This window comes from Dicentrarchus labrax, unplaced genomic scaffold, assembly GCF_905237075.1.
Source record: "Dicentrarchus labrax unplaced genomic scaffold, dlabrax2021, whole genome shotgun sequence".
Taxonomy (NCBI): domain Eukaryota; kingdom Metazoa; phylum Chordata; class Actinopteri; family Moronidae; genus Dicentrarchus; species Dicentrarchus labrax.
In genome coordinates, this window is record NW_026136722.1 from 12816053 (window position 1) to 12840049 (window position 23997).

The window sequence follows — 23997 nt, forward strand, 5'->3', positions numbered from 1 at the left end:
AAAACTGGGTATTTCTCAAACATTTCCAAAATGATTGTAATGCCAACAAAAAAGGAGCCATCTCTTAAAGTTCACACCAACATATAGAGCCTGGTGATGGGTGGCTGGAGATGTTTCCTAGAATCCAATAGTTGGCGATAATGCGTCATTTTAAACCACAAAACGTCATACAATGTCAAGGAAGAAGAAAAACGCAACCAATCGCCATTGAGTAAAGTGCCACCTCTCGGCGTCTGCTTTGCTGCCACAACAACAAAGAAGCGTAGCGAAGTGAGAGCGTGTACTGCGACTCACTTCCGGGTTTGCCAAATCCCCGTGTGTGGCAAAATCGCACAGTTCGTGTTTTCAGTAAATACAATGAAAATCTTTGTTTTGCGCCAGGCTTATTTAATTACATTTCCTCGACATACCATTTGGTTGATGATAAATACAACTTATTTAGTCGAAAATACAACTTTATTTGCAGTTATTTTAGTTCGTGTCGCTGGCGCATGCGTGTTTGCACTCTATCTTGCAGTCCACCGGCTAACTGAAACTAACGTTACAAACGTTTTAACGTTGTGACGGTGAGTATAGCTGTACTTGTTAGGCCTTTTAAAAACATACAGCTCTTTCTCTGTTTGCCATGGAGTCACACAGTTAACGGTGCACTTCAGCACAACTTTCGCTTCCTGAATATCACATTCATCCTGCTCTCTGTCATCTCTTTGCCTGAACGTACAACAGATTGTACACAATCATCATGGCGACCCAGGATGGTGGGTATTGAGAAAATATAGCAGTATTTGCTTCATATCTTTATATTGAGCCGAACTACTGTTAATGAAATAACACATGTTTGTTGTTGACATGTTAATATATCACGCTATCAGTGCGGTGTAATGTGAATTTACGTCTCTCCGTAACGTTACTCTTGACATGTTCACCAGTGTTGTAACGTTAGCTCGCTAACGTAAACCATTGCTAACCTCACTACATTTGTGGAGGACTGAAGTTAATGTTGGAAGGTTTAATCAGGGTTAGGTTTGAACTGGTTAACCTTTGCTGCCAGTGCGCTTACTAAATATGGTTAGGTTATGAATGGTAACGACGAAGTAGCGACGTACAGTGTGTTACGTTAACGTTTCCATTTTTGTAAACCAGTAAGGCCAACCGTGTTACAAGATGTTTCTGCGAGTACGTATTTCCATTTTGAAAAAAATATATGTTCAGGTTGAAGTGTCGCTCGCTTTTGTTTACCCCCCTCAACCAACACCCAAATAAGAATTGCTGCTTAGATGTTTAAAAAAAAAAAAAAAAAAAAAAAAATCGGCCATGGAAAGAACTAGAAAGACCACGATAGAGAGAGATAGAGAGTAATAGAGAGATATATAGAGAGAGAGGGGGTGAGCAGAAAAACCGAAAGCAGACTTCATTACACACTTTATACTGTTGGCTTATAGTGACCTTTCTGTGCCGTAGCTGCCGTATTGTGCGGGGAAATGCGGGGATAAAACAAATGTAATTTAACAGAGGCTGTAAAGAACTGTAAACAAACTGACTGTCAGGACATGGTGATTTTTACCTAAGTTACCGAGTGCAGCTTTAAGTAAGAGGTTTCTTGACGACCATTACTTATTGAAGAACCAACTCTAACCCATTGTTCCATAAATATGGAGAAGAGACTTGGCAGATCGTGTATAAAGTGAAATTATATAAATAAATGACACCCTGGAAGTTATTTAAAATTAGACATTAGATGCAGTATGATTTGAGAGCGGGGAAAAAAAGTTGAGCTGGGTTTTTCCCAAGACTGTCTTTATATGAGAGATGGTAAGCCTTCCAGGTCCAGATGATTCCTTTTCATCTATTTAGTGTTTGCTCAGTAGCCACCTTTTCAACCAATAGAATATATTTTATGCTGTGTTATCTTGTATTGTTTTCTACTGTGCTGTTGTAGGGATTAATGTGGCTCTTTCTATTGTTTTGCCTATTCTTTTTGTCATTATTTACGGAATATGTTTTAATTTCAGTTTCAAAACCTTAAGGGAAACTTCATGTGGCCGTATTTCATTGTGGGTACTTAACAAAAAGAAGAACAGGAGGGATTCCTAGAAAAGCATATATCAGCCATTTATAGATTGCATATATTCTATACTGTTTCAGCATAACTGTGGTATTTAGGTTGCTAGATGTGTATTTCAGAGTATGTGAATCTATGTGGGGAAGTGGGATATGCTATTCTGAGAACTAACAACTTTACACTCACTTCCAGCTTCATAGAATTTCATTTAATGGCTCTAAATCAATGCTTTCATGCTGTTTCAGGAAGTGAAGAAGTCATAATGGAAACCGAGGTAAAGTCAAAAGAAGCTGAACCACTGGGTGAAGATGCTGAAAAGGGTGACACAGAAACTACGTCTCACACAGATGCAGAAAACGCCACAACTCAGGACTCTAGTATTAGCAATGGGGACGACGCCGATGACGACGACAAGCGGGAGATGGTGGACTTGAAGATTATCTGGAACAAGAATAAATACGATCTGAAAATTCCTGTCGATAACACCGGAGCCAAACTAAAAGAGAGCATCCATTCTCTCACTGGTAAGGAGCACACGGCAGTTCACCTTCAGCTGAATGTTACAGCAGCTGTTCGGCGCGATCGGCACTTAACAGATGTTCTTCATCTTCCCAGGTCTTCCACCGGCAATGCAGAAAGTGATGTACAAAGGATTGCTTCCAGAGGACAAGACGCTACGTGAAATAAAGATTACAAATGGTGCAAAAATAATGGTGGTAGGGTCTACAATAAATGATGTATTAGCTGTGAATACACCCAAAGAGGTAATTCAGCAGGAAGTTAAAGCCGAAGAAAACAAGAAAGAGCCTTTATGCAGACAAAAGGTGAGTTTAACGGGCGTTTCTGCCAAGTGGTGTCAAATATTTATTGAGTTTTGTGATTGTAAACCTGCACTGTTATTTCAGCAACACAGGAAAGTTTTGGACAAAGGTAAACCAGATGACATCATGACAGCTGTTAAAGGAACAAAGGTGAGAGGAGATAAATGGAGAGTCAGAAGTCCAAAACCGTTCACACAGAAGTTAAGTCGACTATATCATTTTAATAGCAGACACAGTGACTAACCGCGTTGTCCCACTAACAGGAACGATTACCAACAGTGCCTTTATCCGGAATGTTTAACAAGTCCGGAGGAAAAGTTAGACTCACATTCAAGCTGGAGCAGGATCAGTTGTGGATCGGAACAAAGGGTGAGATTACAACTGGCCTCATTTTGCTAAGTTCACCACAACACAAACATGCCGATGGTGACGTGATTTTTATTTGTGTGTTTTTGTCTACAGAGAGAACGGAGAAAGTCCCAATGGGCTCCATTAAAAACGTAGTGTCCGAACCCATCGAAGGCCATGAGGACTATCACATGATGGTAAATGTTCTTGCTGCTACTGCATTTCAGACTCTATATTGTAAAAGGTCATGATGCTAAACGCTCAGAGGCTGAAACAAGCGTGCATACAGGTCATAATGTAACTAACTACTAAAATGTAGTAAGGTGAAGCATATATGATCATTATAACTGCTAAGGAACAGACCAGATATGTTTGTTTGTTGCATTAAATTATTGTGTTTTGTTTATGAAAGGTCTTTTGTGGAAGTGAAGAGTGCAGGTTGAGTTCTGTTCTCTGAAGTCCGTAGTATGTGTGCATCAGAGTGATGGGGTCACTGTTTGCTGTTTTGGGCTCTGCAGTGGAGCGGGAAATGTCAGTGCTTTCTCCAGATTAACCTTTCCGTCTAGAAGCACTCCTGTTCTTCACTGTCAGTGAAATAGAAGTCCCGGAACGAGTAACTTAATTGAATCGGCTTGTCTCACGGAGATCAAGATCTGCTTTTAAAAGAGCAAAAATTATGTGTCATAACAGCCTCGGTATAAAGAATTCAAAGTTCAGGAGAATGTGGTGGAGCTCCTTTTGATGAATAACTTATGTGTTTTTGAACTGGAGCTAACTAAACCTACCTATACCTGTAATTACAGACAGCATCTTACATCTCGTATTCATGTCCTGTACTTTTTACATGAATGGCAAATAAAAAAGACCAGAACATTTCAGTGTTGTACAGACTGACAGTATAAGGCTGTTGAATGTCAGTGCATTTAAACTCAGATATAAAATCTAAGCTATTAAAACTTGAGGGAATTCCCAGTAGTTATTGAGGTTTATTACCACCTCCCACTGACTGACCACGTAGGTGAGATCAGACTGTGTAAGCCAGTAAAAATCAGCAGGAGTTTGTTCTTGTGTTTCCCTGTATGGATCAATGTGTTGCTATGCCTGCAGTGCAGAATAGTGGAAGTACAATGACTTTGTTTTTTAATGTTGTGGCTCACGAATGAAATGTGATGCCAGCTATTCGCTCAGAGCAACTACACCGCTAGATGCCACTGAATCTTGCATCACTGAGGAGTTGATAATGTATGATGAGGAGTCGATGGGAGAGAACACGAACATGATCTGAAATGTAATTGTGGCAAGACATTCCCAGCCATTGATATCAGTGATCCACCCTGTTTACTTGAACTTTGAACTTTTATGTTAGCCAGTATATTATGCACAGTAGTATACCCAGCTGTCAGGTCTTTGAATGTTGATTTATTTTAAAAGCATTGTTTTGTTATGCAGCAAACATGCAGAGATGATGCATGTCATTCCAGCTGTCAAAATGGCGTTATCTAACCTAATACCTACAGATGTCATGTTGATTTGTGAGTTTACAGTTATATCTCACATCTGTAAAATCATTAAATGTGATTAAGTGTCTTTTTCTGCCCCACTTTTCTTAGGCTTTTCAGTTGGGTCCAACAGAAGCTTCTCAATATTGGGTCTACTGGGTGCCTGCACAGTTTGTCGATGCAATCAAAGACACAGTCCTTGGAAAATGGCAGTATTTCTAATGTGCCTCTTTTTTTGACGTTGAACTGGGATTGAGTGGAGGAGCCAATGAAAAATGAAACTGGAGTCAACAGTGAGGCTTAAGGAACATCTTGGAATATATTGGAAGGAAACGGACGAATGCCTGTGGACTAATCATATTGTTTTTAGGTTAAAAGTGCACTATGTGGCAGCATAACATTTCTCAGCCCTGTTGATCATTCAAGGTTTTCAGCAAATCCAAGGGAAAATGATGAAACAATTGTACAGAAATTGCTAACACTTTTCTTCAGTTATTCTTAAAGAAATAAAACTTATTTAATGAAATGAATGCACTAGGGCATTGTTGTTTGTATCCATATAAACTTTGTCTACATTTATGTTTGATTCACTTTGTGTGGAACCAAAGTTTTACACATTTGGACAAAGCAGGTCTTCCCAGTTTCTCTTTGCTAAACCACCATCCTCTGGCAAGTGTAGGTTCAGGTCTTGCCACAAATTGTGGATTAGATTGAAATTTGGCCACCCAGGATGGTAACATCTGTCTTTTAAAGGGTCATCTCTTGCTGAAAAATTAGTTTTAAAAAAAAGAAAAATAAGTAGTAGTTCCCTTGTAGGATTTCTCTGTATTTACCTTTACAAGCCTCCCGGGCCTGCTGTGATGTGTATGTTTGGCTTATATTAAACATAGCTTTTAGTATGACGGCCAAGATGCTTGATCTTGGTCTCAGACAATAGAACTATCTTCTACTTTTTTCCCCATGTATCCCACGTGAAGTGCTCTATTCAGCAGGACGCCTCTGAATGGAGGAAATTAAACAAAACACATTAGGCTAGTATTCCAAACAGCCTTATTTCACTTGTCATTACTGGGGTGAGTATCAAAATGATTTTCATGACTTGCAGAGTTAATTGGTGGATTATTTTAAGACAGCGTGACATTAATTAGCAGCCTTGTATCTTAAAAGATGAAGATATGGTTAAAGCAACTTCTGCTGATTGTGTTTTTCTAATAAGTGGTACATCATCATTTTGTTGTTATTTTTCATAACCGTATTCTTCGAAAGGAATTAACAGTATTTCAACTTTAGTCATCCCTATAATTTGCAGTTCACACCAGCACTGAGACTCAAGTTGCCAAAACTGGTGACAAATAACACAATGCAGTTACATATGCTTCTATTTCTCTAAACACATGACAAAAATGTTTTCCTGTACCAGATGAAGTGTCCCCGGGGGCTAATGTCATGTACATTTTTTAATCTCATACCCATTCTAATAAAAACAAATACATTGAAATCAGAATCCACCATGTAGTCAAAATGTAAAGGCATGACTTTCAAATCTTGTTCCCCTTCTTGTTGACTTTCATGTCATAAATGTCAAAAGTTGAAAAATTACCCGAGAGGATGGAACTGCAGAAAGTTAACAGCTTTAAAAAAAATAAATTAAAAAAAAAGTTCCCACCTGACCTTTCTACAATAAAATGGCTGAATGATAGTGTGATTCTTAATGCATAACCAAAAATATTCATGTATTTTATTCTCAAAAAAGAGTTGTACACTGGGGGCTGTGGCGGAGGAAGCATTCAGATTCTTGAGTTAAAGTACCAATACCACGAAAATACTCCACTTAAAGGAAATTTCCTGCATTCAGAATGTACTTCACATATCAAAAGTAGAAGTACAGAAAAATGATCACTGTTCAGATCAGTGTTATATATGATGTTTTTGGATTAATATTAATGCTGCATTCATTTGTATGTTGCGTTTTATTGCTGTAGAGGTTTATGGTTGAGCAAATTTTAACTAATTTATATTCTGTTGGGTAGTTTAATCTACAGCAATGCATCATATGTTATAAGATTATCATATGTGTGTAGCATCGCTGTCCTGGAGAACCACATATCCCTGTGTTTAGCCTTTTTGACAATGTGTGTATGTATGTTAAATGAGGGGGGATTTCAAACAGCTTATTTAACTTACAAAGTAGGAGATTTTTTTTCAACCCATTAAGAAGGATTAAGGGTCCAATCCTTTTTTAAAAAATCTGATTTAAAATCACCTACATTGGAGATACACAGTTTTCACTGGACAGGGGGGGATGAAAACATGTAATCTGAAAAGTAGCTTGTAACTAGAGCTAACAGATAAATGTAATGGAGTAAAAGGTACAGTATTTGTCTCTGATATGTAGTGGATTAAGTTGCATAAATAGGAAATAGCACCTTTATTCAGCACAGTACTTCAGTAAATGTAATTAGATACATTCCACTTTCGGAGCGTTCAGGTGATGCTTTTACTCTGAAGGATTGCGGACCGGAACTGAAGTGGTTCCTGGCAGAAAAACACACCCACAACTTCCGGCGTAACATTTTACTTGGCGGGACGCGTGTAATACAAACTTTCCCAGCCTCGGACCACCGTCGGAGGACAGCAGCAGACTGTAATGTCCAAAACTTTGAACACAACCGTAGAGAGGAAACGCCCGCCGCCCGTTAAAGTGCTGTCCGGTCAGCTGAGGACGGCGGAGAACTGGGGGACCGCCGACAGCGGAGATGGGTGTGTTATCAGGCTGGGCAGGGGTCGCTCTCTGCCGGTCTCACTGGTGTGGATGCAGGGAACTGTACTGGAGGTCCAGTTGGACAGAAACACCGTGCTGCTGATGGATGAGACGGGGACCTTTGCTGTTCAAGGTGTCAACAACATCCCCAAGGGGAAGCCATGTTTGTCCCAAGGTAAATAAAGCAGACTGAAGTTGGTTTCTGATTGACTGAAGTCATATTAAGAGTGTTTATGTTGCAGGTGTGGTGTACCTTTGTTTCCCTGATCTACAGAAACACTCAAAATCAGGTCTGGATATAAATAATAAACCAAAAAAAAAAGTGTTGTACTTTGTAAACCCAGCAAAGTGAGCAACTGCCCCAGGGCCCAAGACCCCCAGGGGCCCAGATAGGCTCAGTATGTCAGATGGTCTCTGATGGTTTCATTGTTTGTGAACACATTAGGACTGCAACTAATCATTATTTTCATTATTGATTAGTCTGCTAATTATTTTTGTTATAAAATGTTTTGAGACCTGAAAAATGTCCGTCCCAGTTTCTCAGAGTCATCAGATATCTTATATCCAACAGCCAGTCCAAAACTCAGATATTCAATTTAATTAATTTAACCAAACAAAAAAAAGCAAATTCTCACAAATAATTTACCAAATTAGGAGTTAGAACTGGAGAATATTTGGGATTTCTTTCTTGAAAACTGACTGAATGACTCTCCAACCACAGTGCAGTCAGTTGTCCGGTTCACATGACTACAGGTTTATTTACATGCGAGTCTCCTACAGCAAATTGTCCCTAAAGCAGGAACATTACGCTTCAAAATAACGACCACACATGAATATCTTTATCTGAAAACCAGCCACAACTCCCCCGTATCACCATCCTTGTTTCCTTGAATCTATTGTCACTGAACAATTGACCACCTGCTGCTGTTTTTCTTCTTACAGGCAAATATGTCATGGTGATGGGTGTCATCCAGGCCGTCTCCCCGGAGCCAGTCATCCGTGCAGTGAAGATGGCAGACCTCTCCGAGCTCGCCGCGCTTCACAGGCGGATGTGGAAGCTGGAGGTGGAGGACCTGCAGCAGGTGCTGGCCTGAATGCAGAGCTGTTGGTGGAAATTCCACCTTCCCTGGTGGCAGTACGACCTGCTCCTGTCATGTCTGTGCAGCTGGGTAGGCAGTATTTAAGGGATTCTTGACAAATGGAGGGAAAAAAAACTCCGGACTGAACGGCACATTCTCCTAAGATGTCAGGATACTGACCGGGAGGTGTGATGCAAGAGTGACAAAGACATGACATGACATGGGAAAGCTGTATTTACACTGTGACGTGTGACACAGTTAAATAATAGAAGTTATTTCTCACATGACTCCTACTCCGAGGAGGTCAGTCTTATAGAGAAGAAGTAGAGCTGTAGGACTAATGCTGGATTTCTATTTCTATGTTCTGAGGTTTTACGGTGTAATAAACATGTACCTGAAGTGCACCTCTTGAGGATAATTGCCAACATACAGATAAAACACACAAGTTTTCCAGCTAAAGGAATAACCTTACCAACCATCCTCCTTTTAAATAATTATTCTGCAGGAGGAGAATAACACCATCCAGGTACGGGGGCATCTTGTATCATTAACTTATCTTTGGAAATGTCATGTCAGATTATATCACTAGCGTAATGTTTTGTAATAATTTGGTATTCATTTGAATATAAGATGCCAGATGGTTTTACAAATATTCAATAAAGATGACAGATGATTTTCAAGTACCTTATTTTCTCTAGTGAACACTGAATTTAAATATTCATATGTATCGCACTGACAAATTGAGACTGTTAGATCCGACCTAAACCTGTTTTTCCAAGGACAGAATATCATAAAAGCTCCATGTGTAATTAATAAAACACACAGCAGTTTAAACACAGATTAAAAAAGAGGCTTTATTTGGTGTGGTGCCCATTACACTGGTAACACTATTAGATAAATGGAAAGTGAGAATGTCAACTGAACTCTCAATTGAAGTATTCCATACTTTAAACTTATTGAAGGGTAAATGTAATTAACATATACAAACCGTTTATGAAAAGAAATTACTTTGTTTAGGTCAAATGAAAGAACACGTCTCGGCTCAAGGTTTACAACATGCTATTCTCATCACCATTATCAGATATTCTACTGGATGATGCATAGCAAAGCTTCGAGTGTCTTACACTCAGTATTCGCTGTTAACGACAAGACTTCCTGTAGTTCAGATCAGAGTAAACCAGCCACCAATCAGAGGGCCGGTCCCGAACGTCATCTTTAAAATCATGCTGTGATCAGGCTATTTCCTGCGCACCTCAGAGGCCCTTCAAGGATCACCTGACTCAAGACTGTTTGAATACTGCATTATTTGCAAGAGAGCATGAATATTGTCATCACATCATTAAATAATGTCTTTAAGCAGAAAACTGTATTTTCCAAAGTCATTGTCATTTGGTGCTATAAGATGGTCTTTTCTGGCTTTGGCAAGTTTCATCAAAAGGAATTCCCTGCGCTCCATCCACTCTTTTAGTTCCTGTTCCCCGTGTGCCAGCTTACACAGGTCATCCTCTGTGCATGTGCATTTGAGGAATCTGTCAGAACACAAGATCAAATGTCAACCATCAAAAACTACTGGAATCAGACTGGTAACTCGAGAAGCGCCGTCGGCTGTGGCTGATAATCTCACCTCTCACAAACTTTGAAAGTGCCTGTGGGAAATCGATACTGCCAGCAGTTCTGATCATCCTCAGAGTTGAAAACTCTGTCTTTGTGTTTTTCTGAAGTGATGTGCTGCTGCCACTGTTTCTCACTGTTGCAGTTTTTACCACACAGCCAACAGTGATTGCCAGCCTGCAAAAAAAAACAAACAAGAGAAATCTCATTTTACACTAATTACTGTTTCTTAATCATTCGAATTTATTGCTGTTTATTCTAATCACTTGGCACATCTACATTCAAACTAGATTCTATCAAAATGTTCACGCAATTTAACCATTAGACGCTAATAGTTTTTACTGCATGGACAGATTCTGACAGCTAAATGATAATCTACCAGGAGAAAGTAAAAAGGAAATACAATACAGCTGCTAATGTGTCACAATTTAAGCAGTTAAATTAAAAAATTCAATACAGCTGAATTCTACTGACCAGTAACCTTGTGTTTATCACCGGACAAGATCACCGTTTCATATTTACTGGACATTCAAACTCACCACTTCTTCAGCGTAGTCTGTTGGCATGTGGATCTGTTTGCCGTTCTCCCTAACAGAGTTATTGGAGGTCTCTTCACCCCAGCCAGGCCTCTGAGACTGCAGCCACTGCTCATAAAGCTGATCCATATCTGGAACTAAATGAGGGGATGAAATTAGTGTGATTATTTCTGGTGCATCACATACTAACTGAATTGTGCTAATTAAATTTCCACCAAGAAAAGAGAGCCAATTCCTTGACCAAACTCACTGTTGTTTTCCTTCATGTAGGTCCAAAGGTCTCTTTCTTCTATGCTGTGGGCAAATGTGCAATTTCCAATGTACTGACACTTCTTGCCAGCTGTCACATGCATGCAAATCTGAGACAGAAAAACAATATTTGGTTAATAAGAAAAAAAAAATAAAATGCTGGAGTGTTTAAATGAGAAATAAAAAAACAACTTTGGGGTAGAAGAGACGTTTACCTCAAACTGAGATGGGATGGGTTTTTTGGTTGGAAGTGGTCTAACCGTTGTCCACTTTTTCCTTTCATGGGAACTTACAAGCACCACCCGCCTGTCTTTTGCCCACCTAAGACAGAAAGATAGAAACTGAGTTTGTGGTCATGCATTGGAATGATCCCTTCAGCTGCTGTCCATAACGCACACATGTAATACTCACGTGTGTCTTGCCTTGGCTGAGCAATATTTCTTGTTTTTGTCAGCTTCGCTGAGTTGGCCATTTCTCCAGCACTGGCCGCAGACAAACATCATCTTCAGATTTGGAGGCCCAAACCTCCTCTGTGCACTGGAAAGCTGCTGATCAAATTTGATTTAATATTTTAGTTATCACGGTTGTTCTGTATCACACATTCAATTCACAAAGATTTTAAACCAGAGTTTAGTTAAAAACACACAAAAAAACAAATGTAAGACACATCTATTTATACTGGGCTTACCTGGGCTCCCTGCAATGAAGCTGTTGCATTCCAAAACTTTTTTGCCTCTTGGACAATACTTTCAGGAGTGATACCTACATGGAGTAAATGAAAGTAAAAAGAAGAAATTTAGCAGTGAAAAAATAGTGCAAAAGGTGTTCCTTGTTGGAAAGTAGGAAATAAAAGAGCATTTTGGAATAAAAGAACCTTGGGATACAGTTCTTCTAAATATTTTATTAATGTTCTAGTCCTTGGACAAGTGTTTTAAGAAGCAGTCTTACCGAGCTCATGTTGCATCATCCAGACCTTCAGCTCGATAAGGCTGTGGGCGTAGAAGCAGTCGTCCTCTCTCACGCAGCCGTAGCGGACTTCATGGCGACAAAGATCCAGCTGGCAATGAGGATTCAATGGTCTGATTTTGGAATAACGCACTGTGTTCTCCTTCAAAATGTGGACCAGGCACCTGAAAGACAAAACAATGTTTATGTGCTTATCCTGCTATTACTCCCTCACATATTTGGGCTTGTTTGCTTTGACTGACTACTTGAACTATAAATTGATAAGCCAAATGCTGTTTCAGAGCTATAAAACAGGAAATGACTTACTTCTGATCCTCAAAGTCATGCTTCGTCACTGGATGAGAGCAAACTGAAGGATCATCTTTGTTGGTTTTGCTGATTATTCTCGGTTTGTGGTCAAAGCACACCTGCAAATTAAACAAAATGTATTTGGGAAAAGTTCAATATGCCAGAAAAACACAATGATCCGGGTATGCCAGCAGCTCCAATAACATTTAATTTCTCATATACTATTTATCGCATTAACATTCCTGTATTTAATGGCCTTATTTTCCAATTGCGCTCTGAATAAAGCAGTGCTTAGAAATGTTGTGGCTCATTGTGAACGATCATCTGTTGTCCTGACAGCAGAAGATTATTTGAAACACGTCTTTGAGGTAAATATCCAGTTGCAACTGAACACTTTCCTCTCACAAAGGAATGCAACACAACACTGCCAATGGGCGTCATTGACAACTGCAGTTAAAGAGGTCATACTAGTTTTGAAAGAAGAAGCCAAGTATATACTGACCCCACAGAGGAACATGAATATCCCATGATGCTCTTGTAAGATCTTTGGGACAGTGAGCCTGACGTTGGAGTTGGGCCCATAAGGATCAAAGAGTAGTTCTCTGGAGATGAATCCTTTTCGCTCCAGAGTCCAAACATCAATCTCTTCCTGGCAGTATGCAAATGTACAGTGGCCAGGATACAGGCACTCCTTCCCAACAGCCACCTCTGCAACAACGCAGGTCACTTTTTAGTATTAGCACTTATACATGACTTACACATTCAACAGCAGCAAAGTGTGAGAGGTAACAAAGAAACAAATGCTCCTCAAATAATGTGTATATTTACATTTAATAAGAAAGGTTAGGTAGGGAAATATATATGGCATGCTGAAATAAAATAGAGGAAGTACTAGTAGTAAGTAAATTTAAACATGCCAAGGTTAACTGACTTTTTTCTCTTTTTTTTATCTTCATTACAAAATGAGGGATCTACGATCTTATTTTAATAGAAAAATAAGTTAGTTTTTTGTAGGTTAAAAAGAAAGAAAACAGTTAAGAAGGAGCTAATACAGAGTTATTTTTTTACCCATATAAAAACGTTACCTTTGCAAATGTAATAAGGTCCAACATATTGGGTTTTTGTCGGTCTGGGCCGAATGAGCTTCCACGTTTTGTCTGGCGAATGTTTGAGTCTACCGAGCAAAGCATCCTTTTTGCATTTATGCTCTTCTGTATGAAGTGTGTAATCTAACACACCAGGCCCTGTGGATAGTAAAAAAAACCCACAAAAACATCATATTAGAACAAACCTTAAAAGACGCTGATCAGACACACACCTGTGCACTGTAAACACAACTCCTCACCAGTTTTGACATAGCAGATTGAGCACGCCTGTTTGAATTCATGCGTTTCAGCTAAGGGGTTCTTTGCCAAATCCACAGCAGCAGGAAGACCCTTTACTTCAGGCATACCCACAGCCATTCCCATTGGGGTATCAATATTGTTCAGCTGTTTAGGAAAAAAAGACCAAATATAAGCCTCTAACCATGTCTAGACTGACAATACCTAATAATATCAATAATAATAACATGAACAAAAATTACCTGTTGAATGAATGGACTTTGACCATAATCTGACATTTTAAAAGAGAGGAGAAAAGCTCAAATGAATAAGCAGGTTAACTATTAGCTTATCAGATATATTTCTTATAGTAATATGTACAATATTAACTCTGACCTCATGGTTAAGCAGGCCAGGTAACAAAGTAGCATACCTGTTTTAAAGTCGGTGAGACTGTCCAGGGAGTCCAGTGGTGGGGCAAGAGTGTCAAAAGTGTCCATACCAAAATATGCACTTGACCCCGACTTGTGATACAGCGGGGGCAGAGTTACAGTGCACTGCTGGGCACTGCTGTGGAGAAATGGGTTGATGTGAGATGGCATCAGGAATGGACTCGACATGGAATTGCCCGAGGCAATACTGGTTGGCAAAGGAAGAGGCCCCTTCACTGTGGGTATAACCTGAGGGAAGAGATGTAAAAAAAAATTAATTTCATTTCTTTTCAGATATTGACACAGCGTCACATTTTATTCATCAATGAGACCCTGCGGTCAGATCTGCTCACTTACCAAGGCTGATTCGGGGCCAGCTTGGTCCAGTAGATCATCTAGATCGTCCCCAATGATGTCTGCGTCAAAATCTTGACTGGTTTCAAGCATCGGGCAAGGCTTACTGGTTCGGCACCCATTAACAAATGTGGGCACAGGGAGAGGGACAGACGTGGGTACAGACACAGGCAAGGCAACAGATTCGAAGCCTGGTGGCTCAGAGAGGGTCACAGATGAGATACTGTTGTTGGGAGGACGTTCATCCACCACTGCTTCATTAAGAGGCGGGTGAACTGCCACTGGAGCTTGGATTGGAGCTGGGACTGGAGCACTGCCATCCTGGGTCAGCTGAGGCACTTCTGTAACACAATGAGAAGAAACAGGGTGAGTGACTTTTGCCCACTTTTTAAATTGTATAAAAAACTAAAATCAAAGCTGCGTTAAGTATTAAACTTACCAACTTCTATATCTTCAACTGAAGACGAGCTGTGGGAAAACTGAAGAAATGCAGAAGAAATTCAGTGAACTATGTACTTCTTGGGAGAGTACCGATACACATTTTAGATTATGTAGTGGAAAACGTTGCTGACCTTGTCACATGATGCATCTTGATAACTTGATCCTCGCAAAACATTCAAGGCAGGCTGTTAAAATGGAACGCACCCCAGTTAAATGGTATGCAATTGTTACTGATTGAATGCTTATTGTACAGTAGGACAAGACTCTATTGATGTGGTTTAAGTACGCATGAACTGTAACATGTAGAACTAGTTCTTAGAAGAAGAACATATTTCAGACTAAATATGATGACCGTTTGAAATTCATGTGACACACATACCTTACTCCTTACATAAGCTTTACGGATTTTCAATCCCAAAATTTTGGCAAGGTCCTGAGTCAGCTGTGTGACACTGGAATCCTGGAGAAACAAGACAAATGAACAGTGTTTATTCAAACACAGTCCGGACAATCAGTCGACTCAATCACTGCCTTTGATCTTTGTACATTTTATTATGCTCATAACATTGTAAAACCTTGTAGAATCTTTTTTTAACTTCAGATATTCTACATATTACTTACAGGCAGTAACCAATTCTTTCTGACCTGCTTTCCTTAATATATTGTATCAAACGTTTTTTTTTTTTCTTTCCTCTGCAAAGGATTTTATTTTGTACGTATGTTTGTGATATTTTTCTTAAATCAGGAATTATCATTCTACATGTTTTTTTTAGCAATTGTTCTAAAGTGCTGTTGTTGGTTGAAACCTGTATTTTACCATACACTGGAGATGAAGTGAGGTCATGTAAAGTTCTCCAGACACTCCTTTCCATATACAGTATTACACAACACTCTAGGACAGTAAAGCAGTGTGATGTGAGGCTTTATATAGGCGTAAGTGTGTGTTTGTAAGAAAAAAATTTAATAAATTAGGATTGGCAACTACAACAAAAACCTGGAGGGGACAGCTACAGCACAAATCAAACTGGCTGCTAATAACACCAAAGTTGGATCTTCATCAGTTTTACCTGAAATTCAAACTAAAAAAGGCCACTGACACTAACAGTCATGTGTCTTTTTGATTATGAGCTCATCCAGCAGTTATTGGACTACAATGTCAGTCAACATGCCAGAAACATCATGACTCCACTGGGTATGTGCTGTTCCTGCAGGCAGCCTGGACATTTTAACTATTTGCTTGATTTCTGTCAAATTTACAGAGACCAAAAAAAAAAAAAGTGTGTGCACATTTTGAATAAATGAACAAAAACACACAGACGTTGGCCCTTACCTGAGGCACTGCTAGAGAGCATTTGGCGACAGCCTCATAGGCCTCTTGATGTCTCCCCATCTCCTTCAAAGCTTTTGCTTTTCTGTACAGCGCTCTGTAGTTTCCCTCGTTCAACTGGAGAGCCTTTTCACAGTCTTCTAATGCTTGGTCGTACAGTCCCTGAGAAAAACAATATGTCCCAGTTAGAGAAGCTTTACTTAACCAAAGTGGTGCAGTGAACACAGAACAAACAAAGCGCTCTTTGATCATAAATTGACTTTACATGTTCAGTGCGTTAGGTCAGGTATGGGTGTGGTTTCCCAGAAGACAACAGAGTGTTTTTTTATTGCCATGTAACATGATTCAAAGAAGCCAAACACTGACAGTGGAGAGGGACTGAATGTTTCTCTGAAAACATAATTTTTCCCCAAATGGAAGTTGTCAGTTGAGTTTCTCAACTGAGAAATGATGTGAAATATGCCAGCAGTGGCTCGGTCATATGGCACCAAATGATACAGATATAAGAATGTACCACTACAATATATGTGGAGGACAAAAAGGGCGTTCAAGTGCAACCGTCGACTGGATGGTATTGGAATTGATACCCGCCTGAAAAAGTACTGAGTGTGTTTTTTTAAGAGGAACCCGAGTATGCTTTTATTTGCCACCTTTGAACAGTATAGAGCACGAGAATTTAAATCTTAGCTCATGTGTTGATAAAAACTGAATGAAATTTCACAGACAGCATTAAGGAGGTCAGCCCCACCCCACAATGTAAATTTAACCTGCCCCTCCTCAGGCTAATTAAGACTGTCACACTGGAGGAGCACAGTGTGTCAATGTGGGACGTTTAAGACTCAAGCCTGCTTCACACTCTCCACAACCTCTTAAGTATTGTCATGTGCTTTCATGGGAAGAGTTGGCTAACTCTGAAAGTAATACTGGTATAAAGATCCTCTTTTTAGTCTTTTTATGATGCCAAGTGCTTGAAATGGTGTAAAAATTGTGTGTACACAATCCAAACAGTCTGTGGTTCTTGATAAATGATGTAATGGTAGATTCTAGCGCTTATGGTTGACATATTTAGTCACTGTTAAGGCGTGGACACTTCATTTTAAAGGGTGGCTTATATAGCAAACTAATTTATGTGACCAACAAGTGCTTGTTGTATTTTGAACTCATACTATTGAACTATATTTATAAACTGTTTTGGTGGACAGAAAGAAAGGGAGAAAGGGACAGGGACAGGGACCTGGAATGAAAGAGTGTGAGACAGTCACCAGCTACTTACCGGAACAATACTTAGGTACGCAGCAGCTCGATTTGCATACAACTTTTCCATTAAACCTGTTGGAACACAGATTTCTTCTGAGTCAGCATAGTCTGCTATACTCAAGGCTTCTGTGTACATCTCGATGGATTTTGTCCATTCTCCTTCTTTAAACACGTCATTTCCTTCTCCAAAAAGATTCCACACGAGATCCTTAATGAACACCTGAAAAAAAAAAAAAAAGAAAAGAAAGAACCGAATCAGTGCTAAATACACAGTGCAGCTGATTTGTCCTTTCAGTCGGACACACCTAGGAAAAACAGTGTCACAGGTTTCCTTTAATGGTCACTGTCCTCATTACAAGTGTTAATGCAAGCTGGAAAACCCACATTCAAATTTACATAGCTTACCTCATACTGCTCTTGACTTCCAGGAAATGGGAGTGTTGATCTAAAAGCAAAAAAAAGGTTCATGTGACAAACCTTTAGTGTCATCAGAATAAAAAAAAGACATCAACTAGAGTAGGAAGCAACAGTTTTAAATAGAATTCAGAGCTTATAACATTTCATTAAGTACAAAGTACTCACTGAAACTTCTCAATTAGTGTACTGATTACTTCTTATTAATCCCTAGTCTAATGAAAAAAATGAATAGCTATAGGGCTTCAGTTGATACAGTATATACAGCATTGTCATAGGAAAAAAAGCGATGTTAACTTAAGACACAGTGACATAAAGACAGGAAGGTGTGTGGGTGTGTGTGTGCGTGTGTGTTTGTGGTCTGATACGTTGCTATGTGTGCAGGTGCTGACAGCATTGGCTGCTGAATCCAAACTAGTCAGCAAAAGTGACATTGTGTAAACAACCCCTTGACTCTCCAAAAAATAGATTCAACTCAGCATTAAAAATATATGTAATATTACATATTATCAGTTATTATTTATATGATTGCTGTTTTTGTATACCAAAACTTTCTTTAAAAAACTCAGTAAATAAGGCTGTATATAGTGGAACAATAATAGAGTTGTATAATAGAGTAGTATAACACACTGACAGAGAACTAGAGGTACTGTCATGATAAATTCCAGCAACAGTTATTAATCATTTAGTACACTGCTAAAGATGACTTGCTTAAAACTAGCTCCAGTATATGATCAAAGAGTGTGCCTTTAAATGTCATCATGGAAGATTGTGCAATAATCCCTGTGATGCTGTTTTGTTTGCTGCTGTCTGGCAATAAAAGTTGTCTTTCCTCTTTTGCATGCTGGACTATGAGGGTAAACTAAGTTCTAGTTTAGATTATTACACTTTCATCGAGACATGCTGAGCCCTTTTTCAGATTCCAGCTAATTAAGAAAATATAGTCACAACACAAAAGGCTGGATGTGAGAGATAACAGCATGTACACAAACGTGTTCCATTTAAAGACTCACCAGTAAACGGCTAATGTTGTGACTCAATCTAATTTCTATTTTTCTATTATTTCATTAGTCTTTAGTTTGAGACGTTATAAATGACACGATCTAAAACAATATGGCCCATTAAAGTGACATCAGTAAAGTTTCGAGTTGATTGCACAGCGATGGCGTGCAGAGTAGTATTTTAAGTATCACTTTTGTTTTAACAATAAAAGGAGCTGTCAGGTTAGATGAAATGAAACGCTGCGTTGTCTGGCATAGCCCTAAAACAATATGCGCCTATACTGCCAGTCTGCCTGATGCATGAATACAAAGCTCAGATCAGGAAAATATCCCACATTAAAAACTAAAGTAAAGCCAGCAATCAGCTGTCAGCTGATCTGAAACAACAATGCAGGCTGACAAATCATTCTTGCATCATCCATAGAGGTACCCAAGCCTTTTGATCAAAACGACCCACAAAACGCAGGCAGCAACAGCGGCAGACGAGAACTTATAGCCGATAAGATCTTGAGAAATCCAAGCAGATGTTTTAGTCACCCTGTTCGATATGTCCAAGATAGGATGTCGATAAAGAGTAGTGGGTATGGTCACATTAGGAAGTGTCACACACACACACACACACAGCATCAGAAGAGTCATTACACTTCACACGCTTACTTATTAGGGTTGGGGAGGATTGTCTTAATAAAAATTCAGTTACTCAGTTACTCAGGGAGAGCCCCCCCCGACTTTAACAACTAGTGACCTAAAAGATGACACATACTGGATGAACTGTAGGCCTTTCTGAATCTCCTGCCAGCGACTCCTTCTGTCCTGACACGCTCCAGACATGTTTGCGTGTTTTAATGTCCACTCCTCAGTCAGCACCTGAAATGATATAGATATACACACACACACACACACACACACACACACACACACACACACAGTGTATTATTTTCACTTCTGAAAGCCACTGGCACAGAAATGACAACAATACAACACTCCTTGGTTATCTTTGAATCCCCTTCAGCAGGTTGTCTGACTGGTTGTCTGACTGATGCTCGGGGTTAATATTACTGAACGTCTAACATGAGCTTCAGCCTGTCTGCCTTCAGTCTTCACAGCTTCCGCGTTTAACAGTGACGACACGCGTGTAGTTCCGGAAATTAAGGCTCAACATTTTTGTGTTAGCTCACGAGTTGATAACGTTAACAAAACAAAACAAAACAAAAACAAAAACAGTTGTTTACCTCCACGGAAAACTACTTATGTGAAGCTGTGGGAGAAAAAACGGTACGCTTATTGGCCCCGGGAAACTGTTTAATCCTAACATCTCAGAGGAGGAGGTCCAATATCGGACAACATTTCGACAGCACTGACTAATGTTTCTTTTTTTTTTTTTTTTTTAACAAGTGTTTCAAAAGACACAGATAAACAAACATTAGCCTTACGCGTGCTAACAGGGTTTAACGTTGTTGTGAGCATTTTATAATGTCATTATGTTTTCTTCACAGCGCACAAAATAAAAACCGCCAAGTCAAACAGTCAACCGTGCACCGCCATAGCTGATGTTTAATAACCATTACAGTGTTGACTGTTTCCTAACACACTTCTTGAAACTAGCTGCCAGTCAAATGAGGATCTTTGGGGTTTAACACACAACTCACGAAGCAGGAAGATGCTGATGATGTTAGCTCTGGACGGGGTGCGACCGTCCAGGTTTGTTCAGCAAAGATTTTAAAAAAAATAAACTTTATTCTAGAAACATTTATGTGTACAGAAGCTGTCATCGCCAAACGTCTCTATAACAACTCGACGCACCACCTGAGGAGGAAAAAAAACAAAAAACATCCTCTTTTTTTTTTTTAAAAGAAGTTTTGTCGGTGAGGAAAGCAGGGAGGTGTCCGATAATGGGCGCATGACATTTAGCGCACGTGTGTCACCCTCGGTTTGGGACCACCGAGTGAAACGTTGGACTTCTCGTCATCATCTTGCTAGCAAATGTTAGCAACGTGTAGCTCACATAGTGAAGACCCCGGCCGGCGGAGGGGATCAAACCCAGCGGGTTTCTCCGGCGGTGGCCACACACTGACCTAACCCGCTACATGGCGTTACCCGGGCAAGTTTCTAGGAAGTAGACTGAACCCAACAAAGCATAGGCATGTCCAAGTTAAACTAGTTCCCCAACGCAAACAATAGCGAGCAGAAGATGTTCAGCTCCCGCCTGAGACTTGGTAAATATCACACACCTTATCTAACAGAGGCTGCCGTACATACTTACATGAATGGATCTGTATTCCACACAAACCTTACGTCGGTTGCCTAAAAGGAGGGAGAGGGATTTTTTCCTTAAAGCTAAAATAACTTGGCTAGATGAGCTGTATCGCTGAAGGCCGCCCTTTGCTTCTTCTTCTGCGTGTGATGTGAGGTGGAGCGAACGTGTACTCCAGCGCAGTGCTGCCACCCACACACAGCGGCAGGACATGGCAGCGCTTCACGTGAAAAATGACTACTTCAACAAGCATCACTCAATAAACCAATATATAATCAATGAAGGGCTAGTTACTAAATACATTTAATATATTGCTCATTACTCATTAATATAATTACTCTGCTTATTACTCCTTGCCAACAGTAATTAGTTACACTACTAGTTCAGTTACTTTTCTGCTACTCCCTATAAATTGGTTATTGTCTCCTTTCTCCCCCAAATTCAGACTTACGACGATTAAAATCCAGTTTTATTTGTTAAGTCAAAGGAATGGAATATTTCCAGCTGCTGAATGTTTCCATTTTTCAAACTAGTTTCCTTCACAATTACAAAAATAAATCCAAGGATGTGATTGGATTGTTGGATTTCAAATCAGTTCAATCAACAAAAGTAATGTTGTAACTAATTATTTTTTGTAGGAGTAATATTATTACTAAAATTAATTATTTATTAGTTACACTACTAATTACTGGGAAAAGTAATATAATTGCTAGTAATGAGTTTCTGCCAACACTGTATATAATATAGTTTATGAGTACACAAAATGAAATAAATGACATAAACAAGCGTATTTATGCATACATTTAAGTTGTATATTTGTCACATTGTGACCTTTGTCAATGATAATTATGTCCTTGTAGCTGACTGACAACTGTATGGATGTGTGGATCAAATGTATTTGCCTCTGATCCACACATCCATACAGTTGCATTATTGTTTTGTACCACGTCCACAAAATGAAGCTGACAGCATGCATTCTCAGAATATATAATTTCTTATTGACTGAGAAGCTCATCAAGTCATCTGTCACAGAGGCTGACCATCTACATTTCAGAGCATATTTAGGGAGTTTCTTCCCTGTCATTATTATCAAATGCAAGAGAGAATAAATAGAAATGTGACAATAAATTACTATTATTTATAATATATTCATCCATCCACATTTAATTCATTTGCAACACATTATTGATTTTCCCTTTCATATGTGCATTTGTCAATATTCATATGTCACCCTTGAAAGTCCATACAGAGGACTCCATCTTGAGTGGAACATTGTCAGTCCTTCAGGTACTTAGCTAATATTGACAAGACACCCTGTCTCCACTTAGCTAATATTGACAAGACACCCTGTCTCCATCTCTTCAACCAAATCTACAAAGCATGTATCATTTCACACCGTTAAGCCTGAAGCAAAGAAAACTCCTCTCATCCTCATCTCTCCTTCCTGCAAGTCTTCCTCTGACGGTGAGTTTCCTGGTTGTCTCCTCTTTGAATTCATCAACACACAAGCCTCTCAGATCATGTGCTCAAGTTTTGATTGATTAATTATTATATTTGTGGAGTTTTAGATTACAGCACACCCAGTGATAAAAAAAAAAAAAAATTCCTAAAAAAAACTGTGAAGCAGCAGAAAAAAAGAGTTTAGTCAGTTTGCATTTTAAAAGCACTCTATTAGAGTTGTGTTATGTGTATATTTGTTTCCCAAGCACTCAGCTTGTTGTAGTTAAAAAATTATATTTCAAAATCATAATCATCAGGAGGTGTCTTAGACTGAAACTCAGCCTGCCTCTTGCCCAATGCTTTTGTCATTCACATATTATCTCAGACTCAGCCTTCTGGGAGGCAAATGGCAGAAAAACCAATATTTAACACTATAAACTGTCTGGGATTATGCTTTCCGTTCAGTTCATTGCACATTTTTCCGCTTATTCAAGCTTTACATTGACATTAACATTTTCAGTCATGTGTGTTCAGCTTGATATGATCTAAATGTTGGCTGGATGTTTTTACGACAATGGACTGGTTGAGCTGAGAATAACATCGGGAGATGCGTCTCCTCTCATGCAGTGCAGTCATCTGGCAGCTATAATAACTGCCAGGAGGAGGCGCTTATCTCACATTGTGCAGAGGCATCACTGAGGAACTGAATCACAAAAATAACTGTGAATATGTCCCCTGTTATCAAAACCCAGAGTGTGTGTCTCCTATGATTTAGCTGCCCTGACATTGCCGCATTATGAATGACAATAGAGCCCAGTGCAGCAGAGCTGAAACCATACACTCAGAAAACATAATAAAAAGATGAAAAGCAAAGATATGACACAATTCATGCCATTTTCAGATCAGGTGTACAATTTGTCAAATAAACAATCTCAGCTGTTAAACTTAGACACTCGGAGTGCTGCTCAGTAAATCATACTGACAATAATGATAGCGAGAGTATGTTTGAGTTTTTGTTTTATTTAAGTTCTGTTCACCCCGCTGGCATGTTTATTTACCATGGGAAGAAGATGGATAAGAAGCATGAGTCTGGAATGAAAACTATATTATTAGAGTGTAATTACTATAATCTACACGTCTGGGTGCATTTGTTGTGAGGAAGCGGAACCATATTGTGGCACTTTCAGTAACTAAAAATGTGCTGTGCGAGCAACAATTATCCCTGAAGTTCTCTTGAATGTTTTTTGTATGTGTTTTAATTACATTTCCATATCTATTATGTACCCAATATATAATGTATGAGCTTAGGATATTTGAAAAACTCAAAATAACTTGGTTTTATGTGTAAACCATCAGTGTACAATTAAAATGATCATCCAGAGAGAATCTGGTTAGCAAAATTTACAAAGGTTTTTATAAACTTTTTCTTCAATGTTGTGGTGTAGGAGGATCAATGCAACATCCCAGAGTTTCTCCGTCTGTGATTTCAAGAGGCCATGGCTAAGACTAAAAGAACATTAAGGCAAGAAGCTGATG

General features: G+C 39.2%; 3 protein-coding genes and 1 long non-coding RNA gene across 7 annotated transcripts; 3 read left to right on the forward strand and 1 right to left on the reverse strand.

The window, feature by feature from the left end:
- The first annotated feature begins 443 nt into the window (after window positions 1–443).
- On the forward strand, window positions 444–5260 carry ubfd1 (ubiquitin family domain containing 1). Of its 2 annotated transcripts, none has more exons than XM_051388091.1 (7): window positions 444–566; window positions 2308–2586; window positions 2678–2886; window positions 2968–3033; window positions 3147–3252; window positions 3346–3428; window positions 4842–5260. In XM_051388091.1, exons 2-7 carry the CDS (start codon window positions 2325–2327, stop codon window positions 4950–4952), a joined length of 837 nt encoding a protein of 278 aa, XP_051244051.1. In that variant the 5' UTR covers window positions 444–566; window positions 2308–2324; the 3' UTR covers window positions 4953–5260. The 2 variants fall into 2 exon arrangements, with proteins under 2 accessions (XP_051244051.1, XP_051244050.1); XM_051388090.1 differs by having other exon boundaries at window positions 558–758.
- A 2017-nt stretch (window positions 5261–7277) lies between these two features.
- On the forward strand, window positions 7278–9253 carry rmi2 (RecQ mediated genome instability 2). The gene is made up of 2 exons (XM_051388098.1): window positions 7278–7666; window positions 8434–9253. Exons 1-2 carry the CDS (start codon window positions 7378–7380, stop codon window positions 8583–8585), a joined length of 441 nt encoding a protein of 146 aa, XP_051244058.1. The 5' UTR covers window positions 7278–7377; the 3' UTR covers window positions 8586–9253.
- Window positions 9254–9398: 145 nt separating this feature from the next.
- Window positions 9399–21181, reverse strand: zc3h7a (zinc finger CCCH-type containing 7A). Of its 3 annotated transcripts, none has more exons than XM_051388069.1 (23): window positions 21031–21181; window positions 19531–19634; window positions 17758–17797; window positions 17369–17572; window positions 16099–16257; window positions 15148–15228; window positions 14900–14953; window positions 14767–14806; window positions 14331–14668; window positions 13976–14222; window positions 13806–13834; window positions 13566–13710; window positions 13306–13464; window positions 12723–12928; window positions 12239–12339; window positions 11915–12096; window positions 11655–11728; window positions 11378–11514; window positions 11182–11287; window positions 10968–11076; window positions 10721–10854; window positions 10195–10358; window positions 9399–10099 (listed from the first exon to the last, which is right to left on the reverse strand). In XM_051388069.1, the coding sequence occupies exons 2-23, from the start codon at window positions 19596–19598 to the stop codon at window positions 9910–9912; spliced, it is 2967 nt and encodes a 988-aa protein (XP_051244029.1). In that variant the 5' UTR covers window positions 19599–19634; window positions 21031–21181; the 3' UTR covers window positions 9399–9909. The 3 variants fall into 3 exon arrangements, with proteins under 3 accessions (XP_051244029.1, XP_051244028.1, XP_051244027.1); XM_051388068.1 differs by lacking the exon at window positions 21031–21181 and adding an exon at window positions 20417–20435 and having other exon boundaries at window positions 11378–11511; XM_051388067.1 differs by lacking the exon at window positions 21031–21181 and adding an exon at window positions 20417–20435.
- Window positions 20444–23989, forward strand: LOC127356401 (uncharacterized). Its single transcript, XR_007881977.1, has 3 exons — window positions 20444–20983; window positions 22401–22485; window positions 23907–23989. It is a non-coding gene; the product is annotated as an uncharacterized LOC127356401 (long non-coding RNA).
- Window positions 23990–23997: the final 8 nt, after the last annotated feature.

Excerpts from the sequence above, each read along its gene's own strand:
- ubfd1 (XM_051388090.1), top strand. Across the intron at positions 2,587-2,677 it reads GAGCATCCATTCTCTCACTG|GTCTTCCACCGGCAATGCAG; the intron begins GTAAGGAGCACA and ends TCATCTTCCCAG. Across the intron at positions 3,253-3,345 it reads GTTGTGGATCGGAACAAAGG|AGAGAACGGAGAAAGTCCCA; the intron begins GTGAGATTACAA and ends TTTTGTCTACAG.
- rmi2 (XM_051388098.1), top strand. The coding sequence starts at position 7,378 with ATGTCCAAAACTTTGAACACAACCGTAGAGAGGAAACGCCCGCCGCCC. Across the intron at positions 7,667-8,433 it reads GAAGCCATGTTTGTCCCAAG|GCAAATATGTCATGGTGATG; the intron begins GTAAATAAAGCA and ends TTCTTCTTACAG.
- zc3h7a (XM_051388069.1), bottom strand. The coding sequence starts at position 19,598 with ATGTCTGGAGCGTGTCAGGACAGAAGGAGTCGCTGGCAGGAGATTCAG. Across the intron at positions 13,711-13,805 it reads AAAGTCCATTCATTCAACAG|CTGAACAATATTGATACCCC; the intron begins GTAATTTTTGTT and ends TTTCCTAAACAG. Across the intron at positions 12,340-12,722 it reads TATTCATGTTCCTCTGTGGG|GTGTGCTTTGACCACAAACC; the intron begins GTCAGTATATAC and ends TTTAATTTGCAG.